Source organism: Lygodium microphyllum, chromosome 4 (assembly GCF_053477565.2).
Source record: "Lygodium microphyllum isolate KBCC chromosome 4, Lygodium_microphyllum_v1.1.10, whole genome shotgun sequence".
Classification (NCBI taxonomy): domain Eukaryota; kingdom Viridiplantae; phylum Streptophyta; class Polypodiopsida; order Schizaeales; family Lygodiaceae; genus Lygodium; species Lygodium microphyllum.
Genome location: NC_141138.1, coordinates 71865688 through 71883803, shown reverse-complemented (window position 1 = coordinate 71883803; position 18116 = coordinate 71865688). Strand labels below are relative to the sequence as shown.

The window sequence follows — 18116 nt, the reverse complement described above, 5'->3', positions numbered from 1 at the left end:
CCTGCTCGCATTGTTGAGGTAGTACTAATGTGTCATTCTTATTTTGGTGAAATTTTGTAGAGTCAATGATTACAAAACCACTTGGATGACGTCTGATTGTGTAATGCTCACCATTTGTTACCACTTCTTTAAACCACTTCACATCCAATACATATATAAAGAATTGTCTGAAGTCAAGCTTCAAAATATCTTGAATCAAGCCACAATAACCTTCCATGGTACCATTGGCATCCTCGAAGTGAGCAAGGACACCACAATCTTGGGTATTTCTCTTTTCATCTATACGTTGAGTTCGAAGATGTTTACCCTCACACCAAAGTGCTTTGAATAATGTGCACTAGTAGTAAAAGATAAAAGATCAAACATGTCAATTATTTATATAAAATAAAACTTATAGAAATAAATTAATTGATAGTATGTCTCACCTTTGATAAGCAACCTCGTGCGTATTCCCACTCTTCTTGAGATATATTAATTTCCTCCTCTTTTTCCATTCTCTCCATTTCCTCATGTAACCAATCTATATCAATATGACGTGGGAGCGCATTTAGATGATCTGGAAATGAGACATTGCGTCCATATCTAGTGCGAAATTCTTGTCTTTCGCTTTTTCTTCTTGCCCTTACTTCATTATATAGTGCCACCCATTTGCTCATTACATCACTATTGAGCACACAAAAACTATTTAACTTACGAAGTTCTTCTTTTGATAGCAATTTACTCATTCCTTTTCCTTGAGGTACTATAGAGGTCATCCTCAAGTCTTCATCATCTTTCCATAGTCGTGGTTGAGAGGGATCCACTTCAGCAAGATATTCAGAGATATAAACAAGGGATGATTGCACTAACCAACCCTCAGCCATGCTTCCGTCAGGCCGTGCTTTTTGCCTCACAAAATCTTTCAAGGTTTTCATGAAGCGCTCAAGACAAAATATCCACCTTACATGAACTGCCCCATAAAGTGCGATCTCATCAATCAAATGTACGAGTAAATGTAATTGAGTAGTCAAAATGGATCGAGAAAAAATTTCCTCCACTAAACAAACCACCTCCAGATAATACTCGAGCATCTTGCAATGCGTTTGGATCAATTTCCTTCGAGCTCACGTATCTGTCAAGATGTATTTGAGAATTGTTTATTTTTGTGTAGAAATTCAAAGATATATAATGAGAAAATACAATGTATACACACCTCACAAGCTCTCCCATCTTGTAAATGATATCACGTACATCTTTGGATACACAATGGGATATGCTAGTATGAAGTACGAATTGAATGTAAACAATATTCATAGATCAAATGATTAGTTGAGGAAAAAGTCATCATACCCCAAAGTTTACACATAGTTACTCCACTAATTACTATATTCATGGTTAGAGATACCCTTACTTGAATCATTTTGTGCTAATCGTGGGACTTCAAACCAGATAGTTGCTCCACACCTCTTTTCTTTTTCTTTATGAAGGCTCCCTTGAGACATCTCATACATCTTATGGGTGTTCGAAAGCTATATATTTGTTCCTTCACTATTTTTTTCTCATTTTTTGACAACATCCAAGGTGCATGGGGTAGCTCAATATTTCCTCTAGGTCCAATGCGTGGCCAGGCTCGTCTCATGCGACCAATGTTACGTAAATCCTCCCTTACATTAACTGAATCACGAGCCCCTATCAAGTGACCCCATAATGTAGATACAACATTTTTGAATATGTGCATGGGGTCCAACACGTGATTGATCTTGAGTTCAGTCTAGTACGGAAGACGAAAAAATATAGATAACCTAACAAACAAACAATATATTATGTAAACAATTCATCATGCTAAATACTTTAAAGTCAATCGAGAGAAATACACTTCTTACCGACTCATGCCGAGTGGAGGGTGGCTGTCGGCATTAATCCATCTCTCCTTCCAATCTCGAATGGTTAGAGATTGTGGAGTCATTCCATTAGTAGGGAGACCATATTTAGGATGGTCAATAGGAAGAAATTGATGATTATTGTCGTAGATAACCTTCTTTAAGCATGCCGGCCTAGAGGAAACTAGAGAGGGACCGCAAATAGGACATACATGATATCCTGACGTGGTTAAACCTGAAAAAACAAGTGAATTAATAAAATGTAATTTATTCAAGTATTGAATTTCAAATATAGAGTTATATACATGTACCTGAACACTCTCCGTATCCTGGAAAGTCATGCATGGTCCACAACAACATGGCCTTCAATGTGAAATCTCTAGAGGATGCAGATGCACTTGTATCTTGCACCTCAATACCTTCCCATAACATTTCTAACTCTTCAATCAAAGGCTCTAAGTAAATGTCCATGTTTTTTACCTTGTGCTTTCCAGGAATCAGAAGGGACAACATCACATATCCCTTTTTAATTGCCATGGATGGAGGAATATTATAGTTCACCAATACCACTGGCCATACACTGTATGATGTGCTTTTGATGCCAAATGGATTGATTCCATCCATACCTAAACCAAATCTTAAATTTCTTGGCTCTTCTTTGAAAACGGGCCATAAATTATCTATATGTTGCCATGCCGGTGTGTCTGCAGGGATCCTCCATTTTCCATCACTTGAACGATGACTAGCATGCCATGACATGAGCTTTCCAATAGACTTACACTTAAACATAAGTTTTATACGTGGAACAATTGGAAAATGTCGCAAAACCTTACGAGGCACATCCATTGACTTCATCTCCACTTCGTATCTTGATTCGCCACAAATAGGACACTCTCGTGCGAACTCATGAATCCCATGAAATAAGACACAATCATTGACACATGCATGGATCTTGACATAATCGAGGCCTCCCAGAGATGTCAAGTAATGTCTTTCTTGCTCTCTCTTAGTTGGCAATTTGTTTCCTTTTGGAAGCATTTGTGATAATAACCTACATATATTTTTAAAAGTGAGTTAAAAAACCACCAACATATATTTCTGTCTGATTTCAAAATAGAACAATTAATATTATGATTCATAAGCCAAACTGAATTGATACCTACTTCAATAACGCATCCAAACTGACATTACTCCATCCATAAATTGTTTGCAAGTTAAGTATCTCGAGGGACGCATGAAGAATGGAGTACGTACAACCTTCATAGAACGGAGTAGATGATGCTACATATAGTGGATCATCTGGCTTCGTAGAGTGACCTTCTCCCTGAACCGGTTGCGAAAATAGATGGTGTACCATGTTGTCCAAAATCTCATCCTCTAGGACTTGATGGGGCATTTCATGAGGGCTACTATCATGGTCGTCAGTCTCTACTCTTCTTGAAGACTCTGCCTCCTCGCATCGACGTTTTGCAGCCTCTCGATGCTCGGGAGGGAGTATCTGAGGATGTGGCACTGCATCCTACTCAACCACAAAAGGGATTTTCATGTACGTTGATATATAATTCCTGTAACATAGACATGCAATCTTAGTGGTAAAAAAAACAATGAATACCGGTGATTTTTCTCGGTCCCATTCTCCATACAAGCTGAGGTGTGACATTGCAATTCTACGTGCTCGAAAAATACACCCTCGACAACAATCACACATGCATTTAATTTTTTGTCGTAGCCATGCATCTCGATTATGAAGACGCAGTGTTTCATCCTCACTTGCGGATGTGCTCATTGACTCACCAGCTTGCACCGCACTAGGTGATGACGACGTCGACATGATTAAACCTAATTCACGATAACATCAAAATATTTGTCATTCATATGTTTACATAAGATCTCAATTTTAAATACATAAAAATCATCATAAATATATTAAAACTTATGATAAGAATTCACTATCAAAACTTATCTTAAAAACAAAAAATTATGATAAATCCCAAATCCAAGTCTATATCCGCGTTTAACTACGCGTCTATATTGGCATCTATTTTCGCGTCTATATTTGCGTCTATACTCGCGTCTATCTGAACAATAGACGCACATATACACGCGAAAATAGACGCACACATCAAAATTCAAACCATACTTAAATCATTTCTTTTCAAACTGCGCCTTTCCTTTCCTGCGTTTTTTGCGGTTCTGAAGCTTGATTTTAGCCGACATGCAGTCTCTTCATGCCTCACCTAGTCTCTTCATGCCTCACCTCCTCATGACTCACCTCTTCTTTCATTTCAAACACACAAGAAGGGAAAAAGGAAAGCCAAGGAGAGGAAGAAAGAGAGAACAAGAAAGAGGAGAAGAAGAAGAAGCAGCAAGCAAGCAAGCAAGCATCAAGGGAGGGTAACTTACCAAGGAGAGGAAGAAGGAGAAGGAAGAAGCGCCACCACCCGCCACATCAAACACCCAAGGTGAGAGTTTCTCTCTCTCTCTCTCTCTCTCTCTCTCTCTGTTTCTCTCTTCCTCTCTCTGCTTTGTCTGTGTATTTAGGATTTGTGATTCCATTATGTATTGCATTTTGTAAATCATCAATGGCGATCGTCGGCCTAAAATCGGCCAACCGAGTGCGTCTGATAGCGCGTCTACATCTCAGTATAGACGCGAAAAATGTTTCCTCTCAGAGATTCTGAGGGCGCGTCTTAAAGCGCGTGTGATGGCGCGTGTGCTCTGCAGTGTACACGCGCTGCACAGAAGGTTGACCTGCAGTCTACAAGCGATTATACACGCGCATTGACCTGGGATGCGCATCTAATAGCGCGTCTATGCTGCATGTTAGATGCACAGATAGACGCGCTAGACAGAAGGTTCACTCTGGAGCGCGTCTGAGGGCGCGTCTAACCTGTAATGTAGACGCAGGGATACACGTGCCAGGTCTCCCAGTTCTGATAGTAAACAATATACTTTTGCAATGATGAATGTGACCAATCCCATGTTTGTGTTTATCAGTTTTCTTGTTTAAGAGAAGCATTAGCACTTAAGTGTTATGCTCAATGTCTAAAGAAAGCTATTTGAAAATGTAGGTAATATATTATTTTTTGTATGCAAATAAATTTGTCTTTTTCTTGTGTTTTTTTTATAGATGTCGTATCCTGGTTCATCTAGCAATGACCCAGATGTGGATCGCATGAATGATACATTGGCCTCCTTTGGTAGGGGGGTCAATGCATTTTTTGGAGGATTTTCTAGTAGGGAAGACTTCATGGGAGAGATGACCAGACACCTTGGCCACTCTCCCACAGCCGACGAGGTGTTCACTATCATGTCTGGGACACCTCTAGTGTCTTTACCTAGCACTACTGCCCGGACTCCACATGTAGGTACTCCACATACAGGTACTCCATATGCAGGTACTCCATATGCAGGTACTCCACGTGCTCCACGTGCATCGGCTGAAGCACAAGCATCTGCAAAAGCACGTGCATCTGCAGAAGCTCGTGCGTCCAGCGAGGCAGAGGGTAGTCGTTAGAGAAGGAGGAGGGAGGGTCAAGGGGGAGGACGAGGCTTGTGTGGGGGTTGCCTAGGAGGTGGCGAGCGATCACCCTCACTAGTAGATCACGTAGAGGAGGTTGTACGCCAGTACTATAGAGTTACAGATACTGGTGGCATCTTTCATGATGATGAGGGAAGAGATGTAATGGTGTACATGAGGAGCGTCGTGCATGCGACATATAAAGATTGTTTGATTGCCTTCAAAAATCAGAAAAGCGGCTTGTGGCAGGAGGTGCTGAGGGCAGTCCATAGGAGGTACCCAAATCCTGAGGGTCAGCGATTCTCGGATGATTGGGGACGTACAAAAGTGAGGGATATGCTTCACAACAAAAGATCCCACCTCATGACACGGGCCAGGGACTCACTGCAGAGGCTGGAGGAGGGGCGTGGAGCCTATAGCCAACCACCTATATGCCACCGCATAGAGTGGAAGAAAGCCAAGAACAAAGCAACTGAGAAAGTGAAGAGTCGCCAGCATGCAGAGGCGCGACGGATCCAAATGAAAACAATGGGATCGTCGCATTACGGATCGGGCGGCAGAGAGTCGTGGGAGGCAGAGTTTGTAAGTATATTTTGATTTCTAGTTTTTTTAAATTTATATTTCTTTCAATTCTTTATATATTTTAGTCTAATATATTGTGACTCATAATTGCTTGTATATCTCTAAATGTTTTGTAGACTACCATCGTTGGTAGGACACCTACTCCTAGAGAGGTAGGTTACCATCGAGGCCATAACCACGTAGCGACATGGCTTCACTTTTATGAGGAGGATCTCATCACTGAGGACCAATACAACCGGGCCATGAGGATTCGACAGCCAGAGGATGTATGTTTTTCTTACTTTCCTATTAAAAATGTAGCTAATTATAACTTTTTCTCCACCTTGTCTATGTAAGCAACCCTGATCTTTTGTGTGTGTAGGCGAACCCCGATGTGGAGCATAGCGAGGAGGGGGATAGCGACGCTAGTAGCCATGGTGGTACTAGCGAAGATGTTTCCTCTTCAGATTTGTAGAGGAGCACCATACCTCCTCATGAGGCCTTCTTTTCTTGTATATATATGATATCTCTTTGAGCCTACTGCTTGCGGCCACGCTTTAGGTCGCAAGCACTTAAACTTCCCTTGTAAATGCTTTTGATATATAATGAATACATGGACTTTTATTTTCAATTCTTGTGCCCGTAAGATACATTGTCTTTTTCCCAAATACACAATCTAATGTATGGGAGGGAAAAAAAAAGTCCAATTCTGTTTTGTGCATCTATCAGCGCGTCTAAATTGCACATAATTTGCGTTTATACGTGCGTCTATAATGCAGACTACACGCGCTTCATAATTCAAATTTAAAAAAGAAATTAAATATCTTTTTTTAAAAATGACATTTTTTGTTTTTCGTTCGCGTCTATCAGTGCTTGTAAAAGCGTGTCTACCAGCGTGTCTATATGCGCGTGTATATGTGCGTCTATTGCACGTCTATTTGTGCATGTAAATTCGTTGATACATGCAATTATAGACGCGCAAATAGACCGGCAGATAGATGTGCCCGTAAGAATTTCTCTATGTTCAAAAATCGCTTGTAAATGTGCGTATATGAGGCCTTTTTGTTGTAGTGATGGTATATGGCCGAGATATAACATCAATAAATCTCTCAACTACTATGTCCAATGCATTCTTTACATCAATCAGTAAAGCATTTCTTATGTCTTAAAGTTTAGATTTCAACACCATGGATGCATCAATATCAACCTCAATGCTTTACAAAATTTGCTTCTCAAGCTCTTGCAGAGGCTAAAACCTCTCAAGCAAGAGCTTATGGTCAACTTGCAACTTGACATACATCTCCATAAAGCTATCCATTTGAGCCTCGTTTGTTGTAATGTAGATAAGATGGAAAACGAAGAAGCTCTTATTGTTCAAGATCAAGAGGCGTATCTTAATCAGCATGTCCCATGTCCTTGCTCTCAATGCAAGTTGGCAATTAGATGAAAACATCGATTGTCTATAGAACACGTACGACGATTTGGCGAGTTTCAATGTGAGATCATTGATCAGGCGATTGCGGATTTTCAGCAAATGGTAATTTGAAGTTAATATTGATCATGCATTGTACTCGCAAGCTAATTGAAAACCATACACAATAAGATTGGGTCTTGTTAGCAAATTTTCTATCTAGGGAGGTGATGTCTCGTCCCAAGGGGGAGTGCACCCTTTGCGGCCAATTAGAAGAGTTCGTGGGCGTGCGATGGATGGAGTGTAGGAGCCAATCCACCACTCACAAGGCCAATCTATACCGTCAATGCCAGAGGAGACAGACAACCTTCTAGACCTACCTACAATCTTGGAGCCTAAGATGGAGGCAATGATCGATGCATTGATTCCCATGGATGTCGAGACATCTGATCCACTTATAGAGGAAGCATCCATACCATTATATGATGGGTGCCGAGTATCTCGGTTGAAGACATTGCTTACACTCTTAAGTGTGCAAGCAAAATACGGGTGGAGCAATATGAGTGTGACCGAGTTATTCAGGTACCTTGCACATGTTAGAAATCAAGCTCACCGTCAGTGTGCCTTTATCTATGACCGACATCTATGACAGCTAGTGGGTGTAGCTGTCTACATGTGACTACATTAAATAAGTCGTGTTAGTAGTCAGTTAGTGACCTAACTAGAGTTAGTCTGTCTAGTCTACATTTACACTAGGTCACCTTATCTTTGTAAGTGTGTGTGCTTTTCAGTTTGGTGTGTGGAACATGAAGGAATGAGCTTGAGAGCCTGAAGGCTCATGGATATGGTGTTTTCCCTGTCTCTCTCTCCTCTTTGAACATGGTATCAGAGCATTGCAAGGTTGAGCTCTCTAGAGCAAGAGGGAGTCAAGAAGACTTGAAGAAGCTGAAGAACAAGGTTTTTTGAAAACAAGAACAGGCTGCCATTACTCTGTCAAGGTATGCATTTGCTCATTTTGGACTCCATGCTTTATCACAGTGGTTGAGGCCTTTTTGGGAGCCTTGGTGGGCATCCTTGAGCATATGTAAGTGGTCATTGAGCCTCATGATGAGGAGGACCAGCTGTCAACAAGGTCTAGAATTCTGTGTGAACTGCGCCTGTTGATCTGGGTGGACTGCAACTTGTCAATCTTCAGTGGGGCACCTGGACAAGACTCATAGGGCATGTATGCTCACTCTTGAAGATATCTGAAGTGTACAAGAGGTAAATGCTTGTGTGGAAGCTCTGTTATGAGTTGGAGTAACAGACACAGACCTGTAATCAGTTCTGAACTGCTGTAAACATGAATGGATAGCATGCATTCAGTCATTATTGATATACATGAGCCTTGTACTACACTCAGAAGGCATCCTTGGAGCACAAGAATGTGTCAAAGCAAGTATACATTGGATCAAATGTCTTGGAGCTAAGATTTCTTGCTCACAATACTCAGATCTGAAAATTATTGACAAGCTGAAAACTGTCATACACAGTCAATGACAAGCATTGTGTATTACTGAAGCAATACAGGTCATCTTGGGGGTTCCATTATCTATATGAACTGACCTATACATGCTGAATGTATGGAGGATTGAAGCAAGCAATGAGCATCATTGAAAACTGAATTCTGAAGCTAAAGTAAATGCAGTCACATTGTCTTGGTTAATTACCAACAGCTCATGAAATTTATGCCATTGGTAAATGAAGGCAGGTTGTCTATGCCTACTTAGATGCTCATGTATTGAACTTGCCACTACAAAGTAAATGTATGACATAGTCGGAAGACATTTTGGAGCTACTTGGAGCTTGATATGCTGAATTTTGGTTGACTGCAACCTGCAACTAAATTTGTTGACACTTGTATATGCTGGTTATGCATTGTTCTGTGTCTCTATGCTCATGTCTTGACTGCCAAATGTACTAGCAGCTATCTGAGAGACTTTGGAACATGTATGACATGATTACCACTCAGTTTTGGACTTGAAATTGCTGCTGGTTACTCACAGTTTACAGTTTTCAGACTGCATGTATGTACCCTGGCAGTGAGGTTATAGAAGCTTAAGATGAAGCAAACACATAGCCCATGTATGGACAGTTATATCTACAGTTGAGACCACTTGTTTGTGGGTTGTTTTGGGGTGTCAGTGGGCTGAAATACCCTGTTTTTTTCTGCAATTTAGTGCAGAAAACTCTCATAAACTGTTATGGACTGAACTTGGTCAGTCATACTTATTGGTTTGCAGGGAGTCAGGCACTTGATAGACAGTCTATTGCATCATGGCTAATGCACATGGGACTGACAATATCACTCAGATAGTTGGAGAGAAGTTGGATAATAAGAACTTTGCATTATGGAAATTCAGAATGAAAAACTTTCTGGTTGGCAGAGGTTATTGGGATCTATGTACAGGAGATGAAGTTGCTCCTGAGTTGCCTGCACACAATCCAACAAATGAACAGAAAAGAGCCTACAGGCTATGGAATGAAAGAGCATGTAAGGTGCTGCATTGGTTTTCTTTATGTATATCTGATGCTATGGTAATTCAAATCACTGGATGTGAGACTCCGAAGGATGCTTGCGACATACTAATCAAAAATTATGAAACCATGACACATGCAAGGAAGATCCAGTTGAAACAGCAGTTCAACAACATGTCTAGGAATGGCAAGAGCATCCAGGCGTATACCACGGAGATTAAGACCATAGCTGATCAACTTGCTACTATTGGCTCAAGTGTATCAGAAGATGATATGATTGCTATTGCTTTGAATGGCTTAGGCAAAGAGTACAAAGCTTTTGACACTTCCATTTCTGTCAGAGAAGAGCCCCCTAGCTGGGAAGAGCTAGTTGCCTTGTTGCTGCATGAGGAAATCAAACTTGGTTTGAATACAGGTTCCAGTGCATCTCAGAGTAGAGACACTGTGTTATACTCTAGCCAGCGTGGCAGAGGATCTAGAGGTCATGGTTCATTTCGAGGTCGTGGTGACACTCGTAATGCGTATGGACAGCAGCAGCAGCAGAGTAATTGGCATGGTGCAAATACACAAGGCCAGCGTGGATCTGGTGGGTTTAGAGGTAGGGGGAGATCACCCCAAGGTAGAATGGTGGATCTGGTTCATGGCAGTCATCTGATCAGTCCAACAGGGACAAGGACTGCCATTATTGTGGCCGGTATGGGCATATTGCAAAGGATTGTTACAAAAAGCATGGAGATATGAAGGCAAAGGGCAGATAGCACGGGCACTATGCATCTTCTAGTGGTGCTCATGATGAGCTAGTTGATAGACTCTTTCCCATGCAGCATGTATCTAAAAATGCATCGAGACATGATAGAGATGACAGATGGTACATTGACTCTGGAGCGTCAAACCACATGACACCGCATGGAGAGTGATTTGATGAGATGGTTGCAGGTACACATGGTCATGTATGTACTGGGGATGACACCCAACATGACATAAAACATAAAGGGATTGTTCCTCTTATGATGCCTGATGGCAAGAAGAAAGGCCTGCATGATGTATTATATGTACCGACCATAACAAAGAATCTCTTGTCTGTGGGTCAAATGGCAGAACAGAATTTGCAAGTGAGGTTCAACAAAGATGGGTGTTTCATTGAGGAGTATGGAAATGGCTGCAAGTTAATTGCCAAGGGCAAAAGGGATGGTAGGATGTTTACATTGGATGCGACCATTCTGGGACTCAAGGCAGCCATGTTTGCTCATGATGAGAGTGCCATTCGGGATGTAGAGATTTGGCACAAGCGGATTGGACATGTCAATGTACAAAAGGTGAAATCTATGCAGCAGAAAGAAGTAGTACTTGGATTACCTAAATTCAAGTATAATGATTTTGGTCATGTATGCCCTGCATGTCAGTTTGGGAAGCAGGCACGGTTTCCTTTCATGAGACATGTAAAAAACAGCACTAGGCCTTTACAGTTGGTGCACTCTGATGCCTGGGGTCCTTCACATAATGCTTCTTTTGGCCGTGCACGGTATTATGTCTCATTTATTGATGATTTCAGCAGGTACACTTGGCTTTATATTTTGAAGCATAAGGATGATGTGTTTGATGCATTCAAAGACTTCAAGAAACATGCTGAAAATGAATTGGGATGTTACATATCATGCTTGAGATCAAATGGAGGAGGTAAATATGTCTCGAACTACTTTGACAGGTATCTTTCTAAACATGGGATTAGAAGACAGCTCACATGCAGTTATACACCGCAGCAAAACGGTGTTGTAGAGAGGAAAAACAGGGTTTTGATGGAGTCAGCTAGAGCTATGCTAAATGAAAAATGTCTGCCAAATGGTTATTGGGCTGAAGCAGTGGTGACTGCTGTCTATGTGCTGAATCAAACCCCTACAACAGGGATTCATGATGTCACTCCGTATGAACGGCTGTATGGTCATAAACCTGATATTTCACACTTGAAGGTATTTGGCAGCATTGCATATGTGCATATAACGGATGAGAAGAGGAAGAAATTAGATCCTAAGGCAGTGAAAAGTGTGTTTATAGGATAGGCACAAGAACGGAAAGCTTATAAGTGTTATGTATCTTCTACGCATGAAATACTCATAAGTAGAGATGTGGTATTTGATGAGTTAGCATCTTGGTATGGGAATCCTGTTGTAGTGCCTACTGATGGCTCACCCAGTATGAGTCATGCTGAAAATACTCCTGCAGAGAGTACTTCCATGATTGGTCAGACAGGTGATGTATCATCTATAGTGAGTCCTTGGACAGGACGATTACGAAGTTGCACTACTGCATCCACTGACACGGATATGTCAATGAGGGGGAGAACAGATAAGGGAAAAGAAAAGGTTTTTGAAGATGTAACAGGTCCACTCACTGCAGGTTATGATTCATTTAGCAGTGACAGCTTAGACAGTGAATTGGGGATTCCATCTGTTATGACGCCAGGTGCTAGGCAGAGCCGTTATGTGCCGCCTCATGAGAGGCAAGCTCACAGTGAGCCACAGCTTAGGAGATCAGAGAGGGTCAGACGACCTGTTGACAGATATACTTACACTGGATATTTAGCCCATCATTATGCTTATATGACGAAAGTAACAGGTTTTAGAGAACCAAGTAAGTTTGATGAGGCAGTGTGCAGATGAGAATTGGCATGCTGCTATGGATGAGGAATATTCAGCTTTGGCTAAAAATGGTACATGGGATTTGGTACAGTTGCCTGAGGAAAAAACGCCTATTGGATGCAAGTGGGTGTATAAGGTAAAATGTAAATCAGATGGATCATTGGAAAGATATAAGGCCACGCTGGTTGCAAAAGGGTATGCGTAGCAATATGGTCTTGATTATGAGGAGACTTTCAGCCCTGTAGCAAAGATGGCTACAGTTAGAACTGTGATTGCTTTGGCAGTAGCTAGAGGCTGCAAACTATGGCAGATGGACGTAAAGAATGCATTTCTCAATGGAGAATTATAGGAATAGCCTGAAGGCTATGTACATCCAGAATTTCCAGCACATGTATGTCAGCTGAAAAGGCACTATATGGGCTGAAACAGGCACCCAGAGCATGGAATGCTCGCATTAGCAGTTATTTACAGTAACATGGTTTCCGATTGGGAGATGCTGATCATAGCTTGTTTGTGAAGAAGATAGATAGTGGCTATGTTTTCCTAGTTGTCTATGTTGATGACTTAATCATTACAGGAGATGATGAAAATGGGATTGCAGAAATAAAGACATGTTTACAGGCTGAGTTTAAGGTCAAGGATCTTGGAGAGCTGAAATATTTTTTGGGGATTGAGGTTGTCTCTACACCTCAAGGTATATGGCTGCTACAGAAGCAATATGCTCATGACATGTTACAGAAATATGGTATGGCTGATTGCAAGCCTATGGATACGCCTTTGGAGCAGAATGTCAAGCTGCAGATTGATGTTGGAACAGAGATTGAGAATGTTACTATGTACAGACAGATGGTAGGCAGCTTGATCTATCTCACGATCACTAGACCTGACTTGAGTTATGTTGTGGGGCTGATCAGTCAGTTCATGCAGAAGCCTCGCAAACCACACTTGGATGCAGTCAGAAGAATTCTGAGATATGTAAAGAGTACCACAGATCATGGACTATTTTATGCATATGGGAAACCCCTTGACTTGATGGGGTACACTGATGCTGACTCGGCTGGTTGCACGTATGACAGGAGGTCAACCAGCGGCTATGCATTTGGATTGGGTAGTAGCATGATCAATTGGCAGAGTAAGAAACAACCTACAGTTGCATTATCTAGTACGGAAGCAGAGTATCGTGGTGCGACCTTAGCGGCCTGTGAAGCTAAGTGGTCACAGAAGTTGCTGAATGACTTCGGAGTACACTTGGACAGCAAAGTCAAGCTGTACTATGACAATTTGAGCAGTGTTATGTTAGCAAGCAATCCTGTTTATCATGCAAGATCAAAACACATTGAGGTTCACTACCATTTCATCAGGGAAATGGTTTTAGCAGATCAGATTGACTTGAAGCATGTGAAGACTGAAGACCAGGTAGTAGACATCTTTACCAAATCACTTGGTAAAGATAAGTTCATTCACTTTAGACAACTACTTGGAGTGATGCAGATGATTTGAGTTTTATTTTTGAGCTTGAGGGGGAGTGTTAGAAATCAAGATCACCGTCAGTGTGTCTTTATCTATGACCGATATCTATGACAGCTAGTGTGTGCAGCTGTCTACATGTGACTACATTAAATAAGTCAGGTTAGTAGTAAGTTAGTGACCTGACTAGAGTTAGTCTGTCTAGTCTACATTTACACTAGGTCACCTTATCTTTGTAAGTGTGTGTGCTTTTCAGTTTGGTGTGTGGAACATGAAGAAATGAGCTTGAGAGCCTGAAGGCTCATGGATATGGTGTTTTCCCTGTCTCTCTCTCCTCTTTGAACAGCACATAGGCTTCATTGATTATTTTTTTTGACACTATTATTACAAACATTTGTGCTTTTTCAAGGTGTTTTATGATTTTTTTCAGGTTATTGAAATATCATATATTACCACCTGCAAATACCATGCCTGAGTCTCGTGATGATGCACGACATGTTTTACAGAAGCTTGGCATGGACTACAATAACATCCATGCATGTATCAAGGATTGCATATTGTTTCGAGAAGAATACGAGACTATGGAGACATGTCCAAAGTGTGGTGCTCACAGGTATTGACAGGACTTGCAAGGGAAAACCATCCCTCAAAAAGTTCTCAAACACTTTCCGCTCATCCCCCGCATAAACCACATGTTTCGTACGTGCGGCATGGAGAGCTTGACAACGTGGCATGTGCAAAATAGGTCCATGGTGTCGTACTGCTGCGCATCCGAGATGTGGAATCCACCAAAATGTTGTGTGTGTGACATTTGTTACTTTGTACATACTTAGTCGTTATGTTTACATTTATTTTCTGCATGCGAGTATAGTGGAGAGAAGTTTGGAAGCATAGTAATGGATATGTTTGGGAAGTTTGGATCAGTTTCAGAAGCACTAGAATATCAATTACCATCTACCTTGGATTTTGCAATGGGTTTAAGAGTTCTGCAACTGATAAAAACAGCTTTAAGATACTGCATTCTTGGCTTATCTCATTGTTTGGGGATGTGACAATTGATGTAGGAGCACTTACAGAGACCATCCTCAAAGATGATGATTCCTGTGAATCCTTGCTTTCGTTCACAGATTCCATCCGTATCTCGCTGGTCGTATGGTGGAAATATTGGGATGGGTTCGACTATGTGGATGGGCTAGGTTACAAGGCATGTATATATGACTTCCTACAGTTTTCCTCTCAGTATTCCTTTGTGTTTGAGATCAGGGTATGGCTGCATTTTTTTTTGTGGATGCACAGGGTGGGCAGCTGGAAGCATTTGGAATTGAGCTTGATTTTGGTGATGTCACCGAAACGGATACACAAATCCTATTATTGCTAAATATGTTGGATTGGAAATGAGATTAGTGGTGTGTGGGTGCCTGAAACCCCTTTGTGGTGATGAGGAGTATGCGCGCCCTTGGTTTGTGCACTTGTCTATAACCTGTATGTTCTATGTTTGTTTGGTCTCTACACAAGCATATTACAGTAGTCCATGTCTTGCATCCATGATGTATAGCCTGAGAATTGTGAATGCCTTAAGGCAATGGGACATATATATGTCTTACAGGGGAGAACAGAGGAAGCATGAGCAACAGAAATAAGTCCAAATGATGTTGAGGCTTGGATGGAAATGGCAGAGTTACTGGTATCTACTGATACAAGTCACACACTGGATGACCTCTCATGGGCTTACTATTGCATTTGGATGGTACAAGTGTAGTTGCAGAAGACATTGGGCGTCAGTTGCTCACATATGGGCGCAGAAAACCTCTTCCTGAATTGTTTGCAAGAATAGATGCAGTCGATGAAGCCACAATCAAGAGGGTTGCTGACCGTTTCATTTATGACAAGGAATTGACTGGCAGAAAGTGTGATGGCCTTCAATACAAATTATAGTGCGCGTATGGAGCCACATTGACTCTACCTTCCCAGGCTTTGCGCAAAAGCCAAGGAATCTTTGGCTCAGTCTTGCAATGGATGGCGTGAACCCATTCGGTCTGCGCTCAACTTCTTACAGTGTGTGGCCTATAGTCCTTGTCAACTCTACAACATCCCTCCATGGCTTTCTACGAAGAAAGGACATCTCATCCTTAGCTTGCTCGTCCCAAGCCGCTACAAAGTAAAAAATATGGATGTATATCTTCGTCCATTAGTCAATGAGCTTAAGATTTTGTGGGAGGAGGGGGTCACTGTGCAATATATGAGCAGGCGCATCGGCGGTCAGCCAATATTCGAGCCATTCTCATGTGGACGATGCATGACTTTCCGGGATTGGGAGAGTGCTCGGGTGAGCAAGCCTCCGTTCTCGCTAGTAATATCTATATTTTATCTCATTCAATCAAGTATTCACTAGGTCATGGTGTCGGAACAGGTCTGATTACCTCAGATTATCATGCATGTCCATTGTGTGGGCCACAATTAGACTCCCGAAGGTCACAAACCATGAAGAAGATGGTATATCAAGGACACGCCGCTTTCTTGTCGGAGGATCATGAACTCAGGGAAGGTTTCCTTGGACGACCTCCAACACGTATGAATGCCGCAAGCTGGTACGAGCTAAAAATGGTCCACTCGGAATCACATCCAAATGGATTGCAATCGCAGGATGCCTTACTCCGGAAATTCGCGGGGCCATTTACAAGTTGTCGGCTTTGGTGCAATGGATCTCACAGAAAGAGATTAAGACGTCCTCAATTGAATCCACGAGGCGGGGAGCAGTGGAGATGGTCTGTCTCTTTGAGAAATACCTACCCACTAGCATGCTCATGATACAAATCCACCTTCTTGTGCATCTTGTGGACGAAGTGGAGATTGCTGGACCTGTCCATACGCGATGGACGTTCTTCCTGGAGCGCTTCATGAAAACCCTGAAAGGCTTTGTGCAACAACAAGCTCAGCCAGAAGGTAGCATGGCCAAAGGTTGGTTGGTGTCAGAGGCGTTAGTGCATATTTCACAATGGCTACCAACGGTGGAACCAGACAATGAAATGCTATAGACGCTGAAGGATGATGATAGACTGACTAGAGATGTGGTGGTTGGAAATGGGGTAGAAAAAAGAATGGATGCCTCAATGGAAGAGAAGGTGAATCGCTTTTGTATGTTGCACCATGCCTCCATGGAGACGTGGCTCGCCAAGTACCAGATTGCAAGGCAAGATCGAGAGAAAGCGCGAGCTGAATTCCGACATAGTACGCGTCATCGACTGATTTGATATCCCGAAGGCATGGAGGATATGCCGTGGTTTATGTCAATGCGATGGTTGCATGGAGCCTTGACCGTAGCATCCAGCGAAGGGACAGAGGTCTCAATGGAGAAGTGGGAATTCTTGAGGGGATGTAGTCCAAAGGTGATGAGGGGTTTAGAATCTGTCATATCTAAATTTTATATGCGACATCTAATTTGAGTGTTTCAATGTACAGTACAGTGCAGCGTGGTCACGCGGACGGCATTTTCGCGCTGAGCGTATTGACAAAATGCGCTCCACAATGGATTGTGGTGTCATGGCAAGGTTCGAGCAAGAGAGCCGACGACGAGCAACGAATCCAAACATGGTTGTGGATGAGATGGAGTATTTTGGGAACTTGCAAAGTATTATTACGGTGGATTACCGTAGCTTCTCCATGATACTATTCGATGTGCAGTGGTTCAAAGTGGTACTTGGAGGAGTTGGAGCAACATTTCAACGAGGTCCATCGGGATTTCTCGAAATAGATTTTGAAAAAAAATGGACGGATTTGCGCTACACCTTTGTGTTGCCGGTCCATTGTGAACAGGTGCATGGAGTCATTTGCTTGCTAATTGTATTACGACATGGTTTATGTCACAATGGTTTGAACTCGCTTTGTACGTGTTTGTGAATAGGTAATCTTCTATCCAAACCCCTGACAACCTCGATGGTGGTATGTTATACCTTCAACTCCCCGAAGTGCGAGAGTATATGATCAAAGCGATGTTTCGAGCATAGATGAAGATAATATGCAAATAGAGAGGTCGATATTACAAGGGGTGGAGGCCGTCGAAAGCTTGGAGCTAGCATTGGCTAACAATGATGGAAATACAGGAGTCGAAGAATTTTTTGAGAACGAGGCAGACTCATTCTTTTGTG

General features: G+C 42.0%; 1 protein-coding gene across 3 annotated transcripts in view; it reads right to left on the bottom strand.

The window, feature by feature from the left end:
* LOC148037166 (GDSL esterase/lipase At4g10955-like) overlaps window positions 1-18116 on the bottom strand; it is a 97397-nt gene that overhangs the window by 17633 nt on the left and 61648 nt on the right. The window contains exons 3-4 of one of the 3 annotated variants that reach the window (XR_015690781.1): window positions 3472-3698; window positions 3238-3378 (exon numbers count right to left, since the gene is read on the bottom strand). The exons of 1 other annotated variant lie outside the window; for it this stretch is intronic. Coding sequence is in view for 1 of the 2 variants with exons in the window: in XM_087677254.1 (XP_087533380.1) it covers window positions 3668-3698 (31 nt within the window). In the remaining variant the exon portion in view is untranslated. Of the gene's footprint in view, window positions 1-3237; window positions 3425-3471; window positions 3699-18116 lie in introns of those variants that run through there. One more of the 3 variants, XM_087677254.1, reaches the window with a different exon arrangement.